At 36.9% G+C, this 21,783-nt stretch overlaps 2 protein-coding genes across 2 annotated transcripts in view; both read right to left on the bottom strand.

Annotated features, from left to right (window-relative positions):
• The window catches only part of LOC128546079 (uncharacterized), a 29,566-nt gene extending 27,125 nt beyond the window's left edge, over positions 1-2,441 (bottom strand). The window contains exon 1 of the mRNA XM_053523975.1: positions 1,769-2,441. Within this exon, the coding sequence (XP_053379950.1) occupies positions 1,769-2,441 (673 nt within the window). The remainder of the gene's footprint in view (positions 1-1,768) is intronic.
• A 4,981-nt stretch (positions 2,442-7,422) lies between these two features.
• LOC123528316 (gamma-aminobutyric acid receptor-associated protein) lies at positions 7,423-20,433 on the bottom strand. Its single transcript, XM_045308051.2, has 3 exons — positions 20,235-20,433; positions 11,300-11,497; positions 7,423-9,388 (listed from the first exon to the last, which is right to left on the bottom strand). The coding sequence occupies exons 1-3, from the start codon at positions 20,322-20,324 to the stop codon at positions 9,323-9,325; spliced, it is 354 nt and encodes a 117-aa protein (XP_045163986.1). The 5' UTR covers positions 20,325-20,433; the 3' UTR covers positions 7,423-9,322.
• Positions 20,434-21,783: the final 1,350 nt, after the last annotated feature.

Here is a 21,783-nt window from a genome sequence, read left to right as displayed (position 1 = left end):
AGACCCCATTTAGAGTATAGCTCAACTGCCTGGTCCACTACTGCCAAAACTAACCAACAGGCTTTAGACAAGGTCCAGAACCAAGCTTTGCGGATCATGACAGGTGCTACAAAGTATACACCAATCTCCTTCGTGGAGAAGCTAACAGGCACACAACCGTTACAAGACAGAAGACATGCAAAGGTTCTGCTTCAAGCAGAGAAGTTCAGGTCTTTTCAAGACATCCCATGAAAGCCAAGCTAGATGGCTACAAAAAGGATCGGCTCAAACTTAGCAGCTTCGTACATGAGGCAAAGAAACTCAACCGAGAGTTCAAAACTGAGCTGAACATACTAACGACTCCCCTAGGTAGTGAAGACATTATAAACCTACTAGCGAATGATCTGTCCTCAGTGACTGTAAGACTTGCTGTTCCTCGTCTTGACCGCGGGAAGCAAGAGGATGAAGGCATTCGAAAGAGCCTCACACTTGCCATGATCAATGAAGACTATCCTCCGGAATCATGGACTCATGTCTATACAGACGGATCAGCCACATGCGCCGTCAAAGATGTACGGGCAGGAGTTTTCATTCAATACCCATCCGGCAAGAGAGAAACACTACATGCAGCCATAGGAAAACACTGCAGCAATTACAAGGCAGAGACTGAAGCGCTCATGAAGGCCGTCACAATGGTTGAAAACTCGGCAGAAGAAAGCTCCTCACAGATGCACTGTCTGTCATGGAAGCTCAGATCAACATTAAAGCTCCGCAGCTAGCCAGGAAAATGCAGAGCCTGGCTATATCCTGCAAAGTAGCACTTCAGTGGATTTCATCCCATTGTGGACTTGCACGCAATGAAGAGGCAGACAAACTGGTTAAGCTGGGAGCTCAGTCAGAACAACCAACAGAACCTGTGAGTTACAAGGAGAAAGTCACCATCATCAAGGCACTAACGAGACCAAGGATGGAGGAAGATACTTTTCATCTCCTTGATCGGTCTGATATTTGACTGTAGTGGGCATACATATAACATCTTGTAAAATTAATGACAAAGTTTAAAGAAAATACCACTTATAAAGTAATGTTTACAATAATCAGACCATGTACATGTCAACTCAGTCAGTTAGTTGTTTATCCGTCACGCAATTTCGTATAAGTTAGGTTTTTATCCATTCCTTATGTAAACTGAGTTCGGTTTTTATCAACTCAAAGTTGGGTTTTTATCCTTTTTCTCGCTGTCAGTACATTTGAACATGTATTGTGTCATGTAGTAGGTTTACAACATAGTGTAAACGGGACTATAAAGCAGTATATTTTTGCTTTCAAACAACAAAATAGTCGAGGCATCAAAAGCATATAAGTATTTTTAAAGACTTTTTGTAAAAGTTTTCATTGAAAAATTTGCCTTGTTCGTCGTTTTTCCACCTGAAAACACAAGGGTTGATATAATTAACATGATACATTTTGAAATAAATATACACTTGATCAATGGAGACAGATATAAAAACAGAAACATTCCTTTATACATCGTAATTACACAGAAAACAAAGTTGTATCGGCTTTACATCCGCCATGTTGGCACTGAGTTAGGGTCGCTGAACAGAGTTAAGATTATCCGGGTACATAGCGTGAAAAAAATCTTATAAGTAACATATTAGCTATCATTATAATCATTCTGCATAGAAGATTCTTCAAGTTCATCAGAAGCAGATGAATAGCCCATGTGTGCGAATCTATAAACATGTACTCATAGTTGCCGAAATGATGTTCAAAAAAGTACACTTACCTTCTTTTACCTTGTTGTATTTATCTTCTTTGTTCGCTGTTGTTGATTTCTCAATCTGCTTTAATGCTTCATCCGTTTTTGCTGAAATCTTTGTAATTCCAGCTTCGGCTTCTACTTCCAACTTATTAACCCCTTTATCAGTAGATTCTTCTATCTGTTTCACTCCAGCTTTGGTTCCGTCTTCCAACTTGTAAGCCCGTTTATCAGCAGATTCTTCTATCTGTTTCACTCCAGCTTTGGCTCCGTCTTTCAATTTTCTGACCCCTTTATCAGCAGATTCTTCTATCTGTTTCACTCTAGCTTTGGCTCCGTCTTCCAACTTGTTCACCCCTTTATTAGTAGATTCTTCTATCTGTTTCACTCCAGCTTCGGCTTCGACTTCCAACTTATTAACCCCTTTATCAGTAGATTCTCCTATCTGTTTCACTCCAGCTTTGGCTCCGTCTTCCAACTTGTAGGCTCCTTTATCAGCAGATTCTTCTATCTGTTTCACTCCAGCTTTGGCTCCGTCTTCCAACTTGTTGACCCCTTTATCAGCAGACTGTGACTTTGACCTACTGACCTCAAATAAATAGTGGCAATGACCAAACTCCCTATCAACTTTCATGATCCTAGTACAAAGCATTCTTGCTTTGTCATCTGGGAACAGACTGGAATATGGACTGATCGACATCCGCAAAATAATATATCCCTCCTTCATACGGGTGGCATAAAACAGACTGTCACAAGTCACAAGTCAGCATCATTGGCCTTAAGTATCTATAAGTCAGTTCTAAATAAGTGTAGGTACTAAAAGCGCATCCAAAGATAAATCTTAAAAGTTGATAAATATTAGGGTTTGGACGATTTCAAAATTTTGAAACCGGTTAATCTTTTGTATGAAATTGAACCGAACCAGTTAACTAGCCGCCATGGTGAAAATGCTGTTTTCTTTCCTGATGACGTTATCAACTTGAAGGTACATCCAGCAGCTGGTTACATTAGGAACTTACAAACTTTTTTTTTGCGAACAATGTGATAATTAATGGGACCAAAGTCATATTTTGGCGTATTTTGTATTACACATAATTATCACGACAGGCAAATCCAACACTATTGACTATGTTCAATGTGTTTTAGCGGAAATATACTGCAGGTCTATGTGCTAGTCAAAGACAATGTATAACAAGAGCCATGTCAGACATGGCTAATCCCCCCACCGGGCATATCATAATTGAAGGATGTGGTCCGCATCAGGGGTTTTAAGATGTGGAAGAAAGAATAAGTCAGTAGTGAGGTGGTTTACTGCTAAATTTTATTAATTTTCATGAAGAGTATAGCTATGATGTTTTTCTATATGACTACTGTAAAAAGAAGGAATGGAAAGCTAACAGGGAACAAGAGTGCCAGAATGTCACAATATATGCCCGTCAAAGCAAATTTCTTTACTCTAGCAGCTGTATTTGTAAATGGAATGTTAATTTTGTGGTTGTTTAGTAATCATTGTAAGTCTTTTGTTTTTTAAAGTCCACAAAAAAACTCCTTACTAGGTAGAGATACCTTATATATAATAAAATTAATAAAATACACCTAAAACTGGAGAGTAACATCTATGCTGTACCACAGAAAAGTGGTCTTGTTTTTTCCCTAGGGTCAATTATAAAAATGTTACAATATAAGTTATTTATAGTAACAACTAAGGGAAGTTAATCTTTAAAAAAAAAAAAAAAAAAAAAAAAATTGCAAGTCCACACAAAAGTCTTTATCAGGAAGAGACTGGTCAAAATACACCTCAAAATTGGATTTAGCATGTTTGTTGTACTACAGAAAAGTGGTCTCGATTTTTCCCTACGACTACTAATGAAAAAGTTACAATAAAAGCTATTTAAAGTAACAACAAAGGGAAGTAATTCTAAAGAAGGGAACTGCGCATGACACTTCGTCTCATGATGGTGTATAATTGTGCCAAGTTACATCAAAATCCCTCCATGCATGAAGAAGAAATGCTTCGGACAAAGTCATTCTTGTATCTGACCTTTGGCCTCTAAGTGTGACCTTGACCTTAGGCCTAGTGACCTGGATCTTGCGCATGACACTCCGTCTCGTGGTGGTGAACATTTGTGCCAAGTTATATCAAAATCCCTCAATGCATGAAGAAGAAATACTCCGGACAAGGTTTTTATTCTTGTATCCTTTGACCTCTAAGTGTGACCTTGACCTTAGACCTAGGGACCTGGTTCTTGCGCATGACACTCCGCCTCGTGGTGGTAAACATTTGTGCCAAGATATATCAAAATCCCTCCATGCATGAAGAAGATATGCTCCGGACAAATTTTTTAAGAAAATATGATAAAGGGGAATAACTCAAAAAATAGGCAAGGTAGAGTTATTGTTCTTGCACACTGCACTTCCTCCCAATGTGTTCTATCAGTGTATGAAGTTTGAAGAAAATCCCTCCAGTACTTTTGGGGTTATGCTCCGGACAAAATGTTTTAAGAAAATATGATAACGGGGAATAACTCAAAAAATAGGCAAGGTAGAGTTATTGTTCTTGCACACTGCACTTCCTCCCAATGTGTTCTATCAGTGTATGAAGTTTGAAGAAAATCCCTCCAGTACTTTTGGAGTTATGCTCCGGACAAAATTTTTTAAGAAAATAAGATAAAGGGGAATAACTCAAAAAATAGGCAAGGTAGAGTTATTGTTCTTGCACACTGCACTTCCTCCCAATGTGTTCTATCAGTGTATGAAGTTTGAAGAAAATCCCTCTAGTACTTTTGGAGTTATGCTCCGGACAAAGATCGTTGCGGACGCACGGACGGACGGACGGACAGACGGACGCACGGACGGAGAGCATTTCTAATATCCCCTTCACCTTTGGTGGGGGGATAAGGTTTTTATTCTTGTATCCTTTGACCTCTAAGTGTGACCTTGACCTTAGACCTAGGGACCTGGTTCTTGCGTATGACACTCTGCCTCGTGGTGGTAAACATTTGTGCCAAGATATATCAAAATCCCTCCATGCATGAAGAAGATATGCTCCGGACAAATTTTTTTAAGAAAATATGATAAAGGGGAATAACTCAAAAAATAGGCAAGGTAGAGTTATTGTTCTTGCACACTGCACTTCCTCCCAATGTGTTCTATCAGTGTATGAAGTTTGAAGAAAATCCCTCCAGTACTTTTGGGGTTATGCTCCGGACAAAATGTTTTAAGAAAATATGATAAAGGGGAATAACTCAAAAAATAGGCAAGGTAGAGTTATTGTTCTTGCACACTGCACTTCCTCCCAATGTGTTCTATCAGTGTATGAAGTTTGAAGAAAATCCCTCCAGTACTTTTGGAGTTATGCTCCGGACAAATTTTTTAAGAAAATAAGATAAAGGGGAATAACTCAAAAAATAGGCAAGGTAGAGTTATTGTTCTTGCACACTGCACTTCCTCCCAATGTGTTCTATCAGTGTATGAAGTTTGAAGAAAATCCCTCAAGTACTTTTGGAGTTATGCTCCGGACAAAGATCGTTGCGGACGCACGGACGGACGGACGCACGGACGGAGAGCATTTCTAATATCCCCTTCACCTTTGGTGGGGGGATAAACACGAGGACCATGATGGTCCTGAATCGCTCACCTTCTCCACATGACCCAATTTTCATGAAGATCCATTGAAAAATATGGCTTTTAGAGAGGTCACAAGGTTTTTCTATTATTTGACCTAATGACCTAGTTTTTGAAGGCACATGACCCAGTTTTGAACTTGACCTAGATATTATCAAGGTGAACATTCTCACCAATTTTCATGAAGATCTCATGAAAAATATGGCCTCTAAAGTGGTCAAAAGGTTTTTCTATTTTTAGACCTACCGACCTAGTTTTGACCACACGTGACCCAGTTTCAAATTTTATCTAGATATCATCAAGGTGAACATTCAGACAAATTTTCATGAAGATCCATTGAAAAATATGGCCTCTAAAGTGGTCAAAAGGTTTTTCTATTTTTAGACCTACTGACCTAGTTTTTGACCGCAGTTGACCCAGTTTCGAATTTGAACTAGATATCATCAAGATGAATATTCAGACCAACTTTCGTACAGATCCCATGAAAAATATGGCCTCCAGAGAGGTCAGAAAATGTTTTTATTATTTGACCTACTGACCTAGTTTTTGATTACACGTGACCCAGTTTCGAACTTGACCTAGATATCATCAAGGTGAACATTCTGACCAATTTTCATGAAGATCCATTGAAAAATATGGCCTCTAGAAGTCACAAGGTTTTTTCTATTTTTAGACCTACTGACCTAGTTTTTGACTGCAGTTGACCCAGTTTCGAACTTGACCTATATATCATCAAGATAAACATTCAGACCAACTTTCATACAGATCTCATGAAAAATATGGCCTCTAGAGAGGTCACAAGGTTTTTCTATTATTTGACCTACTGACCTAATGCACGTGACCAAGTTTCGAACCTGACCTAGATATCATCAAGGTGAACATTCTGACCAATTTTCATGAATATCCATTGAAAAGTATGGCCTCTAGAGAGGTCACAAGGTTTTTCTATTTTTAGACCTACTGACCTAGTGTTTGACAGCAGTTGACCCAGTTTTGAACTTGACCTAGATATCATCAAGATGAACATCCAAACCAACTTTGATACAGATCCCATGAAAAATATGGCCTCTAGAGAGGTCACAAAGTTTTTCTATTGTTTGACCTACTGACCTAGTTTTTGAAGGCACATGACCCAGTTTCGAACTTGACCTAGATATCATCAAGGTAAACATTCTGACCAAATTTTATGAAGATCCATTGAAAAGTACGGCCTCTAGAGAGGTCACAAGGTTTTTCTATTTTTTGACCTAATGACCTAGTTTTTGATAGCACGTGACCCACTTTCGAACCTGACCTAGATATCATCAAGGTAAACGTTCTGACCAATTTTCATGAAGATCTTGTGAAATATATGGCCTCTAGAGAGGTCACAAGGTTTTTCTATTTATAGACCTACTGACCTAGTTTTTAAAGGCACGTGACCCAGTTTCGAACCTGACCTAGATATCATCAAGGTGAACATTCCGACCAATTTTCATGAAGATGTTGTGAAATATGTGGCCTCTAGAGAGGTCACAAGGTTTTTCTATTTTTAGACCTACTGACCTAGTTTTTGACGGCACGTGTCCAAATTTCGAACTTGACCTAGATATCATCAAGGTAAACATTCTGACCAATTTTCATGAAGATCCATTGAAAAATATGGCCTCTAGAGAGGTCACAAGGTTTTTCTATTTTTAGAGCTACTGACCTAGTTTTTAAAGGCACGTGACCCAGTTTCGAACTTGACCTAGATATCATCAAGGTGAACATTCTGACCACATTTCATAAAGATCCCATGAAAAATGTGACCTCTAGAGTGGTCACAAGCAAAAGTTTACGGACGGACGCACGCACGGACGACGGACGCCGCGTGATCACAAAAGCTCACCTTGTCACTTTGTGACAGGTGAGCTGAAAATAAAGTACATTTCGTGATGTTTACTGTTTGAGAGCGATTAGCAGTTTTGCAAAGTAATCAAACTTGATACGATTAACCAAGTAATTGTCCCTGTAATAATAAATATGGTACATGCAAAACAGCTTAACATTACAACACCAGTACAAAGACAAAAGGATTTATACACCATAACTGTTTATTAAATTCATACCAAGTGATGACAATATTAAAAGAAATAAGTCAAAACTATACATTCAATAAAAACAACAAAACGGAAAACATAATACCGGGTAGTGTTCAGATGGAAAAAAAGCTAGAATTTAGAAAGGGATACATGACTTCATACTAAAACTATATAAATATTTGTATATCATGTAGGTCTGTTAACAGGTGTACGCAATGACATGATATTTGAAAAGTGATATTAAAATTTTTTCATATAGATTAACCATTAAGATAAACTGAAAAGAATTAAATAAAGATGTTACATCCATATAGTCTTCTAGGTCTACTGTAGCAGTCAATTCAGACTGTAATGGCCCAAAGAAAGAGGACCAGACTGGCTGCTTTGATAACTGAAGTATCTTTATACTGCGCCATATATTTCAGAAATTAACCCAACAAAACAAAGGAGCTATCTCCCAACATTTTAGATGCACACTTTAAATTATAAAACCATAAAACAATTAACCATTCATTCATGAACAACACTCATATCAAGATCATAAAATCAACAAAGTTCTCAACAAACAAATACTCAGATTATAAATTTCTCCTCAACCAATCATAAATATATTGTTGAAATGCTCTATATACATGCATACATATTGTCATATTCTATCCCACTTACACTCATCCGCATCACCATTTAGCAGTCAGGTGTGTAACTGTTCCAAGTTATCGCAGTTTATAACCCATTCCAGTTATTGCTTATACTTTCATAACTTGTTTCATTTATCATAAAATTTTACAAAGCCCACCTGTGCCAATTCTTCATTTTAAATGAGACTAATGCAATTATTTCCTGAATCCTTGACCTTTTATCTTTCCATCTATGCTGAAAAATTTTTCAGGCAAGGCTGATAAAGTTTTACCCAAAGTTTTAAAGCTATAAAACACTTAACATCCCATTATGCTTATCAGGTCATGATCAGGCTAAAAGAGAATTTGATTAACCACAGTTTGCTACTAATTACACTTCAAAGGTCACTGTGAGAACAGCAAAAAGACTTTTTTTGAATAACTTACCTAGTTAACTGTATTTTACAACTAATACAGGTTATAAAATGCTTGAAAACGTAACTGAAATAGGTTACATAACTTAAAACAGTTACACCCCTGACGGTTTAGACATTTTTATTAGTTTTTCAAAATTTTCTTCTTTTCAAATATTCATGTTTAAAGTGTAATACATGTATTCATGTTGAAACTGTACAGTTTTGTTTTCAAATATAATTGCGTCAACATTTTTTTAGGTTGATCAAGTTTGTGCTTCTACTGCCAATTTGTCTATTGTAAGCCTTTACAGGCCTCTTATTTTTTTTAAGTATATACAAAGTTATGTAAGCAACTTGTTTCTTTTCTTCATAGTCACACGTATCTTTTAAAGAAATATTGAGAATAGAAGTACATCTCCTTGATGAAACTTAAAAATGAAATAAAATAGTTGTGTGATAGAGGGTTCACACAAAGCCCTATTGCCCTAATCTACAAATTTTTTCTCGATCTTTCTTTGCAGTGAGGTCCACTAACTTACTAGAAACACTTTCCACATACCGTATGCATGACAAGCATGCAGTGGGAAAAAAACATTTCTTTTCACCTTGCTAATGCACAACACGTACGACTGCAAGCTTTGTCTATCTGAAACTGCTTTTACAATTTAATCAATGAAAAATATCACATGTATATCACATACAAATTAGTTACAATCAAAATATTATTTCACAAATTTCCAAAATCTCAAGAGTTTTTTAGCAACAGATTCCATAATTCCAAAAGCAAATGAAAAGTTTTTGAAATGCTGATGTTCCAGTAAAAAGTTATGAAATATGATAAACGTGGTTGTTCCCCTTGGTTTAAGCTCCATACACACTTTCATCACTGTAAGCAATGTACAGGAAAAAGTCCTCCTCATGGTGTTCCTGTAAAAATGAATATTACAATGTACAATTATTGATCATAGAATAATAGAATAATGCATATTTCATCTCACAAATGCTATTACAATGATACAGGTGAACAGTGCCTGGCTCCTCATCAAGTAACTGTCGGCTCAATTCCCCAACTACATGTAGTTATAGTTATCAATCGGACAAAGTTTACTAAGATCAAAGTGTGAGTCAAAATTCATGAAGCCATCACTAATTGTAGATAAAGTTGTAAAAAGCATTTTTAAATTGACAATCTTAAAATCCAGAGGAATACTTAAAAACTGTGATAAAAAGCATCAAGTTCAGTCTATTTTTAAGTTTAAAAGTTCATGGCATGTTAGTTAATAATCATGTGCTACATAAATACAGTTTATATAAACAAGTCTACGAACATTACAGTACAAAAAATGTTATATTCTATATTAGCTCTAGTGGCCCCTTTGAAGGGGTCTAGCTATTTACTGGTAAACTGTATACAGAAACTAGGTAAGTCCATGCCAGGAGGCTACAGACCACAATTGGTGAAATTTTGATCAGTAGTTTCAGAGATGGGTGATAAAGCCAAAATGATAACATATTACAATGTATCATCTACCAGTACAACTGAGCTTACTGTGAACGTGTTATGATGAGCTAACAAGGGTGCCGTAGTCACAAAATATGCCCATCAAGAGCTTGTTAAGTTGTCAATCTTGTATCTGACCTTTGACCTCTAAGTGTGACATTGACCTTAGACCTAGGGACTTGGTTTTTGCGCATGACACTTCGTCTTACGATGGTGAACTTTATGCCAAGTTACATCAAAATCCCTCTATGCATGAAGAAGAAATGTTCTGGACAAAGTTTGTTGATGCCGCCTGTCCCACAGGACATCCTGGCTTTCAGGCAGGGGTTTAACAAGAGCTGTCACAGGAGACAGGGCGCTCAACTATTTTGATGCTGGTTAATGAAACTGGGCACATCTGAGGAAACTGGAGCTGTCACTAGAGTGTTTAATGACTCCAACGGTGGATGAAGATACTGCACAATAGCATGAATCTGTGTCAAAAGTATTAAGTAATATGAGAAGTAAAGATAAAGTGTATCAAAACACTATATAAGTATAATTCTAAGCAAAGGGGGCATAATTCATAAAATATTGTTTCAAGAGTTATGCACCTTGTGTCATATGATGTTTAAGTTTGAATCAAATCCATCTAGTAATAACTGAGATAGAGTGAAAGTGTATCAATACTTTAACCTGAAATTCTAAGTAAAAAGGGGGAATAATTCATGAAATATTGGTGCAAGAGTTATGGCCCTTGTGTAAAATGATGTGAGGGATGATGTTGAACAACTATTTTAAGTTTGAATCAAATCCATTCAGTAATAACTGAGATATAGTGAAAGTGCATCAAAACTTTATCCTGAAATTCTAAGTAAAAGGGGGGATAATTCATTAAATACTGGTACAAGAGTTATGGGCCTTGTGTAATATGATGTGGGAGATAATGTAATTATGTTGAACAACTACTTTCAGTTTGAATCAAATCCATTCTGGAATAACTGAGATAGAGTGAATGTGCATCAAAACTTTAACCTGAAATTCTAAGTAAAAAGGGGGATAATTCATGAAATATTGGTGTAAGAGTTATGGCCCTTGTGCCATATGATGTGGGTAATGGTGAGGAATAACTATTTTAAGTTTAAAGCAAATCTGACAGTAATTACAGAGATAAGGAGAAAAAAGAGAAAATGTTAAAAAAGCTTTAACCAAGATGGGGACGCTGAAGGACGTAGACGCCAGGGTGAACAGGATAGCTCTCTGTATACTTCGTATAGTCGAGCTAAAAAGGCTTGCACTAGTAAGTACGATTCACACTATCATGAACAATGTGACTAAATTATATTGAATTGATATACCTGGTACAAAGATCCCATTGTTGCACTGGTTGGGGGAATCACGTTATTTACGAAGAAGAAGAGCGCATCTTCTGGTCTCAGGTGGATTCTTTTTCTAATAAGGAAGTAGAACTGGCCTACTGTCAGATCTGATGGTACAAGATACTTCTTCTTGTCAAGGTCCCCTACTCTTGCTTTTGGTGCCTTCTCTACTATGACCTGAAAGAATCAAAAACATTCTAAAAGACAATCCACTTACGGTACATTGATCTTCACCAAACTCAGATTCCACAAGTTGAACACCATTCTCGCATACAATGTACCAGGGATCTACCATCATGACCATGCTTCCCTGGTTTTCGCGCAATGTTGGGCGGTTTTAACTTGCATACCATGTCGAACATCTGGTGAATGATAATGGTTGAACACTGGGTCAACTTGTTTGGATTAATTGAATTTATAAGCACCGATTTGGACCTCTTTAAGATATTTTGTATATTGGCCTTTTAATCCTTATCTTGCTGGACACGACTGATTCTGCTCTCTTGATCAGCCTGCACATCCATGCAGTCTGATCAATAACTGCATGGTCGCCATTCAGTCTGTATCTTTTAGGTAAACACCTCTTTTTATTTGTTTGTTTGATTTGGGTTTAACGTCGTTTTTCAACAGTATTTTAGTCATGTAACGGCAGGCAGTTAACCTAACCAGTGTTCCTGGATTCTGTACCAGTACAAACCTGTTCTCCGCAAGTAACTGCCAACTTCCCCACATGAATCAGAGGTGGAGGACTAATGATATCAGACAATGTCGTTTATCAAATAGTCACGGAGAACATATGCCCCGCCCGAGGATCGAACTCGCGACCCCGAGATCCGTAGACCAACGCTCTACCTACTGAGCTAAGCGGGCGGGCTACACCTCTTTTTAAGTTAATGGATGGTACTTTCTAAATTGAAAGATGAACAAGTTCTTTATAGATAATAGAAGTTTAGCAGGGTAAGGGTTAAATTTTGAATTCCAAAAAAGCTACAGTTATATAAACGTTCATGACTCAAGACCGAATTTTTTTCAAGATACAAGAGACATGATTATAATACATGCAACTCAAACTTTAAAGATTCTTGCATATCTTTAACTATGTCAAGGTTCGTAACTCTGATTTAGCAGAGTGAAATCCAAAATTCATAACTTCACATGCCAAATAACAATCCTCTACTGGTTTCCAAGTAGTTTCCGGACCCAAATCACTATTTTTTGCCAGTAACTTTCAAACAAAACGTAATAGAAACATAAAATGTTCACAAAAAAGCTAGGTTGTTATGCAGAATTCGTATAACACTTGCATTCATAACACAAATATAATTAACAGCTTTTTTTAAAAAACACAAGAGGACCATGATGGTCCTGAATCGCTCACCTGTCCCCACGACCCAGTTTTGAGTATGACGTCGTTTTTTCTATTATTTGACAATGTGACCTAGTTTTTGAGCTCATGCGACCCAGTTTTGAACTTGGCCTAGATATCATCAAGATAAAAATTCTGACAAATTTTCATGAAGATCCATTGAAAGATATGGCCTCTAGAGAGGTCACAAGGTTTTTCTATTATTTGACCTTATGACCTAGCTTTTTAAGGCACGTGACTTAGTTTTGAACCTGACCTAGATATCATCAAGGTGAACATTCTCACCAATTTTCAAGAAGATCTCATGAAAAATATGGCCTCTAGAGAGGTCACAATGTTTTTCTATTTTTATACCTACTGACCTAGTTTTTGACCGCACGTGACCCGGTTTTGAACCTGACCTAGATATCATCAAAGTGAACATTCAGACCAATTTTCATGAAGATCCATTGAAAAATATGGCCTCTAGAGAGGTCAAAAGGTTTTTCTATTTTTGGACCTACTGACCTAGTTTTTGACCGCAGTTGATCCAGTTTCGAATTTGGCCTAGATATCATCAAGATGAACATTCTGACCAATTTTCATACAGATCCCATGAAAAATATGGCCTCTAGAGAGGTCACAAGGTTTTTTATTATTTGACCTATTGACCTAGTTTTTGATGGCACATGACCCAGTTTCAAATTTGACCTAGATATCATCAAGATAAACATTCTGACCAATTTTCATGAAGATCCATTAAAAAGTATGGCCTCTAGAGAGATCACAAGGTTTTTTCTATTTTTAGACCTACTGACCTAGTTTTGGACCACATGTGACCCAGTATCGAATTTGACCTAGATATCATCAAAGTGAACATTCTGACCGACTTTCATAAAGATCCCATGAAAAATAAGAACCTCTAGTCTAGTGTGGTCAGAAGCAAAAGTTTACGGACACTGGGCGATCACAAAAGCTCACCTTGTCACTTTAAACAAGACCGGTCTCAAAATTGGTAGTTTAACGCCCTGACCACTCTAAACTTTTGATTCAGTGATAGACAGTATCGTAGGTAAATCCCTAGGTCTATTTTTAATTGATAATTTAATGCCAAAGTATAGTGAATAAGTCGATTTTTTTTTCTGAATTTCATGGTTTATTACTATATTACTATCGGAATGTCAGGGTTTTCCTTGACGCACATTTTTGTGCGTTTTAGCACACTGATTTTCAAAATCACCCTCAAAATAATTTTGGACGCGTCATTGGTGGCGCAACTCAACTACCGCTCCAAATTATGACGACGCAAATTTTCGTACCCAATATTGTAAGTAAGTATCGATTCGCGCGTAGGTACGAAGTAGTAAAGGTAGACTGTGTTCTAGGTTTAATTATCAGCTCCATATCAACGTCTCTTTATAGGGTAAACCATTCAACAACAAGAGTGCCAGAATGTAACAATATACGCCCGTCACAGCAAATTTCTTTACTGTAGCACCTGTATTTGCAAATGGAATTTTAATTTTGTGGTTGTTTAGTAATCATTGTAATTCTTTTGTTTTTCTAAGTCCACAAAAAAACTCCTTACCAGGTAGAGATACCTTAAAATACACCTAAAAAAAAAAAAAATTTTAAGTCCACACAAAAATCCTAACCAGGTAGAGACTGGTCAAAATACACCTCAAAATTAGATGTAACATGCATGTTGTACTACAGAAAAGTGGTCTCCATTTTTCCCTACGTCTAGTAATGAAAAAGTTACAATATAAGCTATTTATAGTAACAACAAAGGGAAGTAATTCAAAAGAAGGGACCAGTGCATGACACTCCGTCTCATGGTGGTGTACAATTGTGCCAAGTTACATCAAAATCCCTCCATGCATGAAGAAGAAATGCTCCGGACAAAGTCATTCTTGTATCTGACCTTTGGCCTCTAAGTGTGACCTTGACCTTAGACCTAGGGACCTGGTTCTTGCGCATGACACTCCGTCTCATGCTTGTGAACATTTGTGCCAAGTTATATCAAAATCCCTCTATGCATGAAGAAGAAATGCTCCGGACAAAGTTTTCATTCTTGTATCCTTTGACCTCTAAGTGTGACCTTGACCTTAGACATAGGGACCTGGCTCTTGCGCATGACACTCCGTCTTGTGGTGGTAAACACTTGTGCCAAGTTATATCAAAATCCCTCTATGCATGAAGAAGAAATGCTCCGGACAAAGTTTTCATTCTTGTATCCTTTGACCTCTAAGTGTGACCTTGACCTTAGACATAGGGACCTGGTTCTTGCGCATGACACTCCGTCTTGTGGTGGTGAACACTTGTGCCAAGTTATATCAAAATCCCTCTATGCATGAAGAAGAAATGCTCCGGACAAAGTTTTCATTCTTGTATCCTTTGACCTCTAAGTGTGACCTTGACCTTAGACCTAGGGACCTGGTTCTTGCGCATGACACTCCGTCTCATGATGATGAACAATTGTGCCAACTTTCATCAAGATCCCTCCATGCATGAAGAAGATATGCTCCGGACAAAGTCATTCTTGAATTTGACCTTTGACCTCTAAGTGTGACCTTGACCTTAGACCTAGGGACCTGGTTCTTGCGCATGACACTCCGTCTCATGATGGTGAACAGCTGTGCCAAGTTTCATCAAAATCCCTCTATGCATGTAGAAGATATGCTCCGGGCAAGGTCTGTGGACGCCGCCCGCCCGCCCATCCGCCGCCAGGGGCGTTCCCATAATACGTCCCGTTTTTCAAACGGGCGTATAAAAATGGTGCATCAACAAAAGATGATGTTTTTCTTGTCATCTGCAAGCGTGGAAATCCCTGTTGAAAAACTGTCTCGACCGAAAATACAAACATTAATATAACAGTCTGCACACCGAGAAGGCTCTGTAAAAAATAACTGGCTATTTGTTAAAAAATGGCAAAATAAAATGCTGGCTGCGTATACAAACAGTCCTTTTGTTTTGTATCGAACTGCGAAAATTCTTCACTTATCGTCAATTCCCTCAGTTACGCAGATGCATTCAAAAGGTTGATGTTTACCTTCAAGGGGCCTCAATTTCAGCGCATGCGCACTGTAACTCCCCTGCAGTTGACAATCTCTTGTGTCGAGGTAAGTAAAAACAACCGGGATATTCAAATAATTAAAATAAGTTCGTTAATGCTAGGTTTTCACTGCTATGTTCCGCCCTGTTGCCCCGCCAGGCACCCTGCCCGTTTTACAACCATTCACTTCTTTTTTTTAGCCAAACTTCCCTTTTTTGCCTCAGTGATTATAATACACTGCTTTATTGCCCCCTTTTTATTGAGTGATACACGCCGGGGGGCATTGATATAATTAGCAAACAATTACCTGCTGTAATTGTGCCCGAGGCAGACCATGATATTTTAGACTGCTCCACTAGCATTAAATCACTGAACCTTAGTGTTAAAATAGTTTGCAAACCAGTCTGAAATCATTATCATTTTCGCGCCACCTGCCAAAGTGTACTTTCGTTTTCAGTAAAATAGTCGTAATTATCCCTTTATACACAACTGAAACTAAAGTCCAGACAACAGACATTTAAATCTAATTAATAACAAGAGCTGTCTGATGACAGCGCGCTCGACTATTCGAAGAATGGGGTCAAAATATTAACATAGATATTCAGACAAAAGAAAAAAACAGATTAGACAATGTTCCAGTATTTGTGAATTTCGATAAGTCTTGCACTAAACGGCAATGTGTGAACCAATTTCAAAGTCCAAAAAGGGCCATAATTCAACCAAAATAGTTGTCAGAGTTATGTACTCTTGCCTACAGATGGAAATCATAATGATAAACAAGTGTTCAAAGTTTAAAAGATATATGTCAAATAGTTTTGACAAAACATGGACTTGTATGAAAACAGAACAGATTTCCAAGTCCAAAAAGGGCCTTATTTCAGCAAAAATAGATGATAGAGTTATGTACTCTTTCCTACAGATATAGACTATTATACTGAATAAGAGATAAAAGTTTCAAAGCCATATGTCAAACACTTTACACAAAATATGAACTGGTACGAAAAACTTAACCAAGATTTCTAAGTAGAAAGGGGCCATAATTCAGCCAAAATCCTTGATGGAGTTATGTACATTTGCCTATAACTAGTCATGGTGATGGTAAACAAGTGTTGAAAGTTTTAAAGCTTTATCTCAAAAGACTTTGCAAAAATATGAACTGGTACGAAAAACTTAACCAAGATTTCTAAGTCAAAAAGGGCCATAATTCAGCCAAAATCCTTGACGGAGTTTTGTGCTCTTGCCTATAACTGGACATGGTGATGGTAAACAAGTGTTGAAAGTTTCAAAGCTTTATCTCAAAAGATTTTGTCAAAATATGAACTGGTACGAAAAACTTAACCAAGATTTCAAAGTCAAAAGGGGCCATAATTCAGCCAAAATCCTTGATGGAGTTATGTACTCTTGCCTATAACTAGACACGGTGATGCTAAACAAGTGTTGAAAGTTTCAAAGCTTTATCTCAAAAGACTTTGCCAAAATATGAACTGGTACGAAAAACTTAACCATGATTTCTAAGTCAAAAGGGGCCATAATTCAGCCAAAATCCTTGATAGAGTTATGTGCTCTTGCCTATAACTGGCCATGGTGATGGTAAACAAGTGTTGAAAGTTTCGAAGCTTTATCTCAAAAGACTTTGTCAAAAAGTGGACTGGTACGAAAAACTTAACCAAAGTGTGACGCCGACACCGACGCCGTGGTGAGTAGGATAGCTCTACTTATTCTTCGAATAGTCGAGCTAAAAATCGACCACAATCAAATTTAAATAGGAAAATATTTTGATTTTATCGTTTTACAAGTTTTTGAAATCGAAAGTAGGTTGTCGTCTGCTTTGTGAAATTGCCGATTTTTCATGAAGATTTCTTTGAAATTAGTTTACTAAGATGTAATGACAGGGTACACTTTAATGTCAGATACTGTAAAATGCTGTTAAACTGTCTTTGCATCATAATTTTTTTTTTCAAAAATATTGTTTAAACTGGACATTAGACCACTTTTTAGAAAAAAGTGTAACCATACCCGGATATAAAATTTTGGATACCCGGAATACGTTCTATTACAAGTTGTAAGTTAAAAACTTTGCCTGATTTCATTTATTTAAGTGGAAGTTTAAACTTTATTTTCTGTATATATGTTGCACGTATAAATTTATAAATATCAAGTACATGGAGAAGATGTGTACTGAAATTGTAACAAGTAAAATAGGCCTAAACACATAGATTTGATTGTGGTCGATTTTTATTAATTAGATTTAAATGCCTGTTGTCTGGACTTTAGTTTCAGTTGTGTATAAAGGGATAATTACGACTATTTTACCGAAAACGAAAGTACACTTTGGCAGGTGGCGCGAAAATGATAATTGTTATACAGTATGCAATTACAAAGAAATGATACAAGTTGATAATCAATGCCAAGTAAAATACAAAGTGCAGAATTTTTAGTTAATAAATAGGTGTATTAGAGATGACAGACATAGCATATTAAAAGACAAAGTATGCCTTATAACACGCATAAAGTGAGCCAAAAAACATGCCTAAATTATGCCAAATTCCATTCCTAAAGTATGTTAAAATGCACTGAATGCATGGACCAGTTATATTTTTTTTTCCCAGGGGAGCACGGTCCCAGACTGACCCCCACCCCAGAAGTGCCCTTTTCAGTGCCAGCACCCTGCCCTTTTTTAATCCTAGCTGGAGCACTGTATGTAAAGGCAACAAAGATGATATAATATTGTTACCCAGATGCTTCATGACGGCGTAAAGTCTATAAAGCACAAAATTTAAAAGGTCGGGAAAACTACTGTTCTGTGATGTGCAGGCTAGTTATCATCATGACAGCAAATTGTCGAATTAAGTCAAGTTCAGTACTTGGACAGATGGAGTCCAGCACAACGTTTATCAAAATATTTAATGAGCATGTAATAAAGGTAACAATCTGCTTTTGAGGTTTATCATCTAATTTACCATGATTCATCATTCATATCTGATGCTTAGAATGTAGTGCTCAGTGTGCATATAATGTATATAAATATTATCGCATAGTGCGGCAATTTTCCTTTGATCTTTGCAGCATGTTATACATAGTAACACATATTATTACTACAAAACTGTGCTGATATCTTACAAAACTGTTGCGATATATATCAACACGGAAATCTCTATGGAGTTTCATAAGAAAAAAAGTGTTCCGATATATATCAGCACAGTAAAACTGTTCCGATATATAACGGAACACTTTTTCTCTATTGAGGTTCTATCAAGGGAGTATAATTTTTTCCTTTCAAAGAAAAGATGATTTTAGCTCCAATTTACAGTTCACAGAGAAAGAATTGTCACAAACACCTACATTTATAAAGTAAAATAATAAATAAACTAGAATATTTCAAAAACTTGATAGTTACTGCCAAATTCAGAAATACGTGAAATATATGAAATTCTGAGATTTCTCAAATGTTTCTTTTTCTTTGATTTTTTTTACAAACAAAACAACAAGTTTTACAATATGTCTGGCCAATGAAATGCAAAGATTTAAAACCAATGAAGAAATTTGTTGGGTACTTTTATCTGGGGAACACATTTTCTAAAACAGAAGTTTTAGTGTTTCAGTCAGCGAGGCGCAGAAAGGGAATCAAAATAGTAAAAATAATAATAAACAAATTTAAATGAAAATAATATATAAATTTTAATGATAAACTATGCGATAAAACAGTTATAATATGTAATGCTCGTGTGTTACCAGGATATATCAGAGCTAGGGGTACATCTCGTTATTTTTCTCTTCACATATCTGTCTCGGCCTACCGGCCTCGACGATATGTGCAGAGAAAAATACCCTCGATGTACCCCTAGCTCTGATATATCCTGGTAACACACTCTCACACATACTATAACTATTACTTATAATTAGTCTACGATATTGATAGTCCGATTAGCTCAGTTGGTAGAGCATCTGACTTGCAGGTCGCAGGTTTGAGACCTGTATCGGGCTGCACATAATAATTTTTTCCGCTCCTACTACAGAAGTCCAACTAATTGTATGTGAGCCATGATACTGTGATAATTTTTGTATAGGTCAATATCTTTCCTCCCTTCCAGAAAGGGATTATGACCTATCACAAAATCACACTTTTGACGTCAAATTTATTTGGACGACTACTACAGATGTTAAATTCCTGCACATCTATTCCTGAACTATGAATCATAATAAAGCAGGTGACAAACCGTTATATGTCCTGATTATTTGTTAATTACATAACATTGCAAGCATCAGGCCTTGTCCTTCGCTCTTTCTGTTTCGTATTTTTTTATCTCTTCCTAGTCCTAGATTATTTAGATTGGAACGCGTTTTCGTTAATTATCCATTATAACCTAAATCACTGTAGTCGCTAATGTTTCTCTTTTTTGTACGAAACTGTCATTAAAATCTAAGTTTTAAGAATAAAACATATAATTTCCTAAAATTGAAAACGAAAATATGGCTGCGCAAAAAAAAGCTGAAAATAAATTAACGATATTTACAGGCACTCTGTCTGGATACTTCTTACGGATCTTCTCACCCTCTGCCCTCCTCTTCTCAAAGGGATGTTCTTCTTTGTATTCCCACTTCATTTTGGAAGAAAACCCTTAATAAACTGTCAATTTTCTTTGTAATAAAGTACGATATCAAGATCTGTTGCAACTTTTGTTTACACCTTTACCTAATTATGCATTCGGATATTCGAACTATTTTATTGCGATAATAAATTTAGTCCCTCGAACTCGGACATTTAAAGTTGTTGTTGAAAAATAATAAAACAAATATTGATAATTGTTATTTCAAAGAATTTTGTCATTGCAATCGTCGAATCCATTACTCAAATACATTCCTTTTTCAAAAAGTTTAAAGATATAGCGGAGTAATTCTTTTGTCATGTGACGTGAAGTAATTCTAAAAATAGACAACAACAAACACACACGTGATAAATCCTGTCCCGTCACGGTCGTTAGGGCCGCAGAAAAGGCACTATATATATCCACAGATCTGACCTAAAGTCTCATTCCCACATAAAAGCCCTGAAAGCGTCCATTCAGAAAAAAATTCGCAACTCGTACTGGACATACTTAGAATCGGTCATCTTTGAAGTGGACTCTGAACCAGGCAAGAACAAAAAGTTTTATAGTTTTATTAAACATAATACATCAGAAAGTTGTGGAGTATCACCACTAAAGAGTAAGGGTATCATACATACTGACCCTGTAAAAAAGGCCAACATTTTAAATAAGCGGCTTGAATCGGTCTTCTCACGTCCCCAACCCCTAAGCCCCAAACAGATCTGTAGAAGTTTAGTGAATCCTCCAAGTGCCTCCATGCCTCCAGTCAGCATAACAGTTGAGGGTATAGACAAACTCTAGTAGTGGTCTCAGCCCAAACAAAGATTCTGAGGCCCAGATCAGATATCACCTCGTGTCCTCAAAGAACTTCACACTGAGGTAGCCCCAATACTGTTCGAAATCTTTACCCTCTCACTTCGCACAGGCATTGTCCCCCTAGATTGGAAAAGGGCAACTATTGCCCCTGTCTATAAGAAATTAAAGGCCCAAAGGCTAATCCTAGCAATTACCAACCAATATCTCTGACCTGCATTTCATCAAAGCTAATGGAGCACATTATAGTCTCAAACCTGATGACTTTCTTTGATAGAAATGAGGTACTTACCCTGTAAACATGAAGTCATCGGGCCAACGACGGAAAACCGTCAAAGGATAATCGTTGTTGGGCCACTGTTGGCCCAACAATGATTAATAAGTATTGTAATACAGCGGTTGGGCCAACGTTGAACCAACTTTAAATTTCAGTCAAAGATATCTCTGCATTGGCCCAATACTGATTTTCAGGGAAAGACTTACACAGAGAAAACACCGTTGGCCCAACGTTGGCCCATTAGAAGTAATAATATAATAATTATATATTTTACAGGTCACTGTTTTATCACAAGCACCTACAGGTAAACACATTGTGTAGGTGTAACATGCAGTATTTAATTAATAATCAAATATACTTTTCTGCACCAATTCGTAATCTGATAGT

The sequence above is a fragment of the Mercenaria mercenaria genome, chromosome 14 (assembly GCF_021730395.1).
Source record: "Mercenaria mercenaria strain notata chromosome 14, MADL_Memer_1, whole genome shotgun sequence".
In the NCBI taxonomy this organism is placed as follows: domain Eukaryota; kingdom Metazoa; phylum Mollusca; class Bivalvia; order Venerida; family Veneridae; genus Mercenaria; species Mercenaria mercenaria.
This window is presented reverse-complemented; position numbering and strand designations above follow the sequence as displayed.

Bases quoted from the DNA above. Each gene is read 5' to 3' on its own strand.
- LOC123528316 (XM_045308051.2), bottom strand. From the start codon at position 20,324: ATGAAGTGGGAATACAAAGAAGAACATCCCTTTGAGAAGAGGAGGGCA. The intron at 11,498-20,234 runs GTAAATATCGTT...TGATTCTTTCAG, and splicing joins AGTATCCAGACAGAGTGCCT to GTCATAGTAGAGAAGGCACC. The intron at 9,389-11,299 runs GTATATCAATTC...TCATTTTTACAG, and splicing joins CAATGGGATCTTTGTACCAG to GAACACCATGAGGAGGACTT.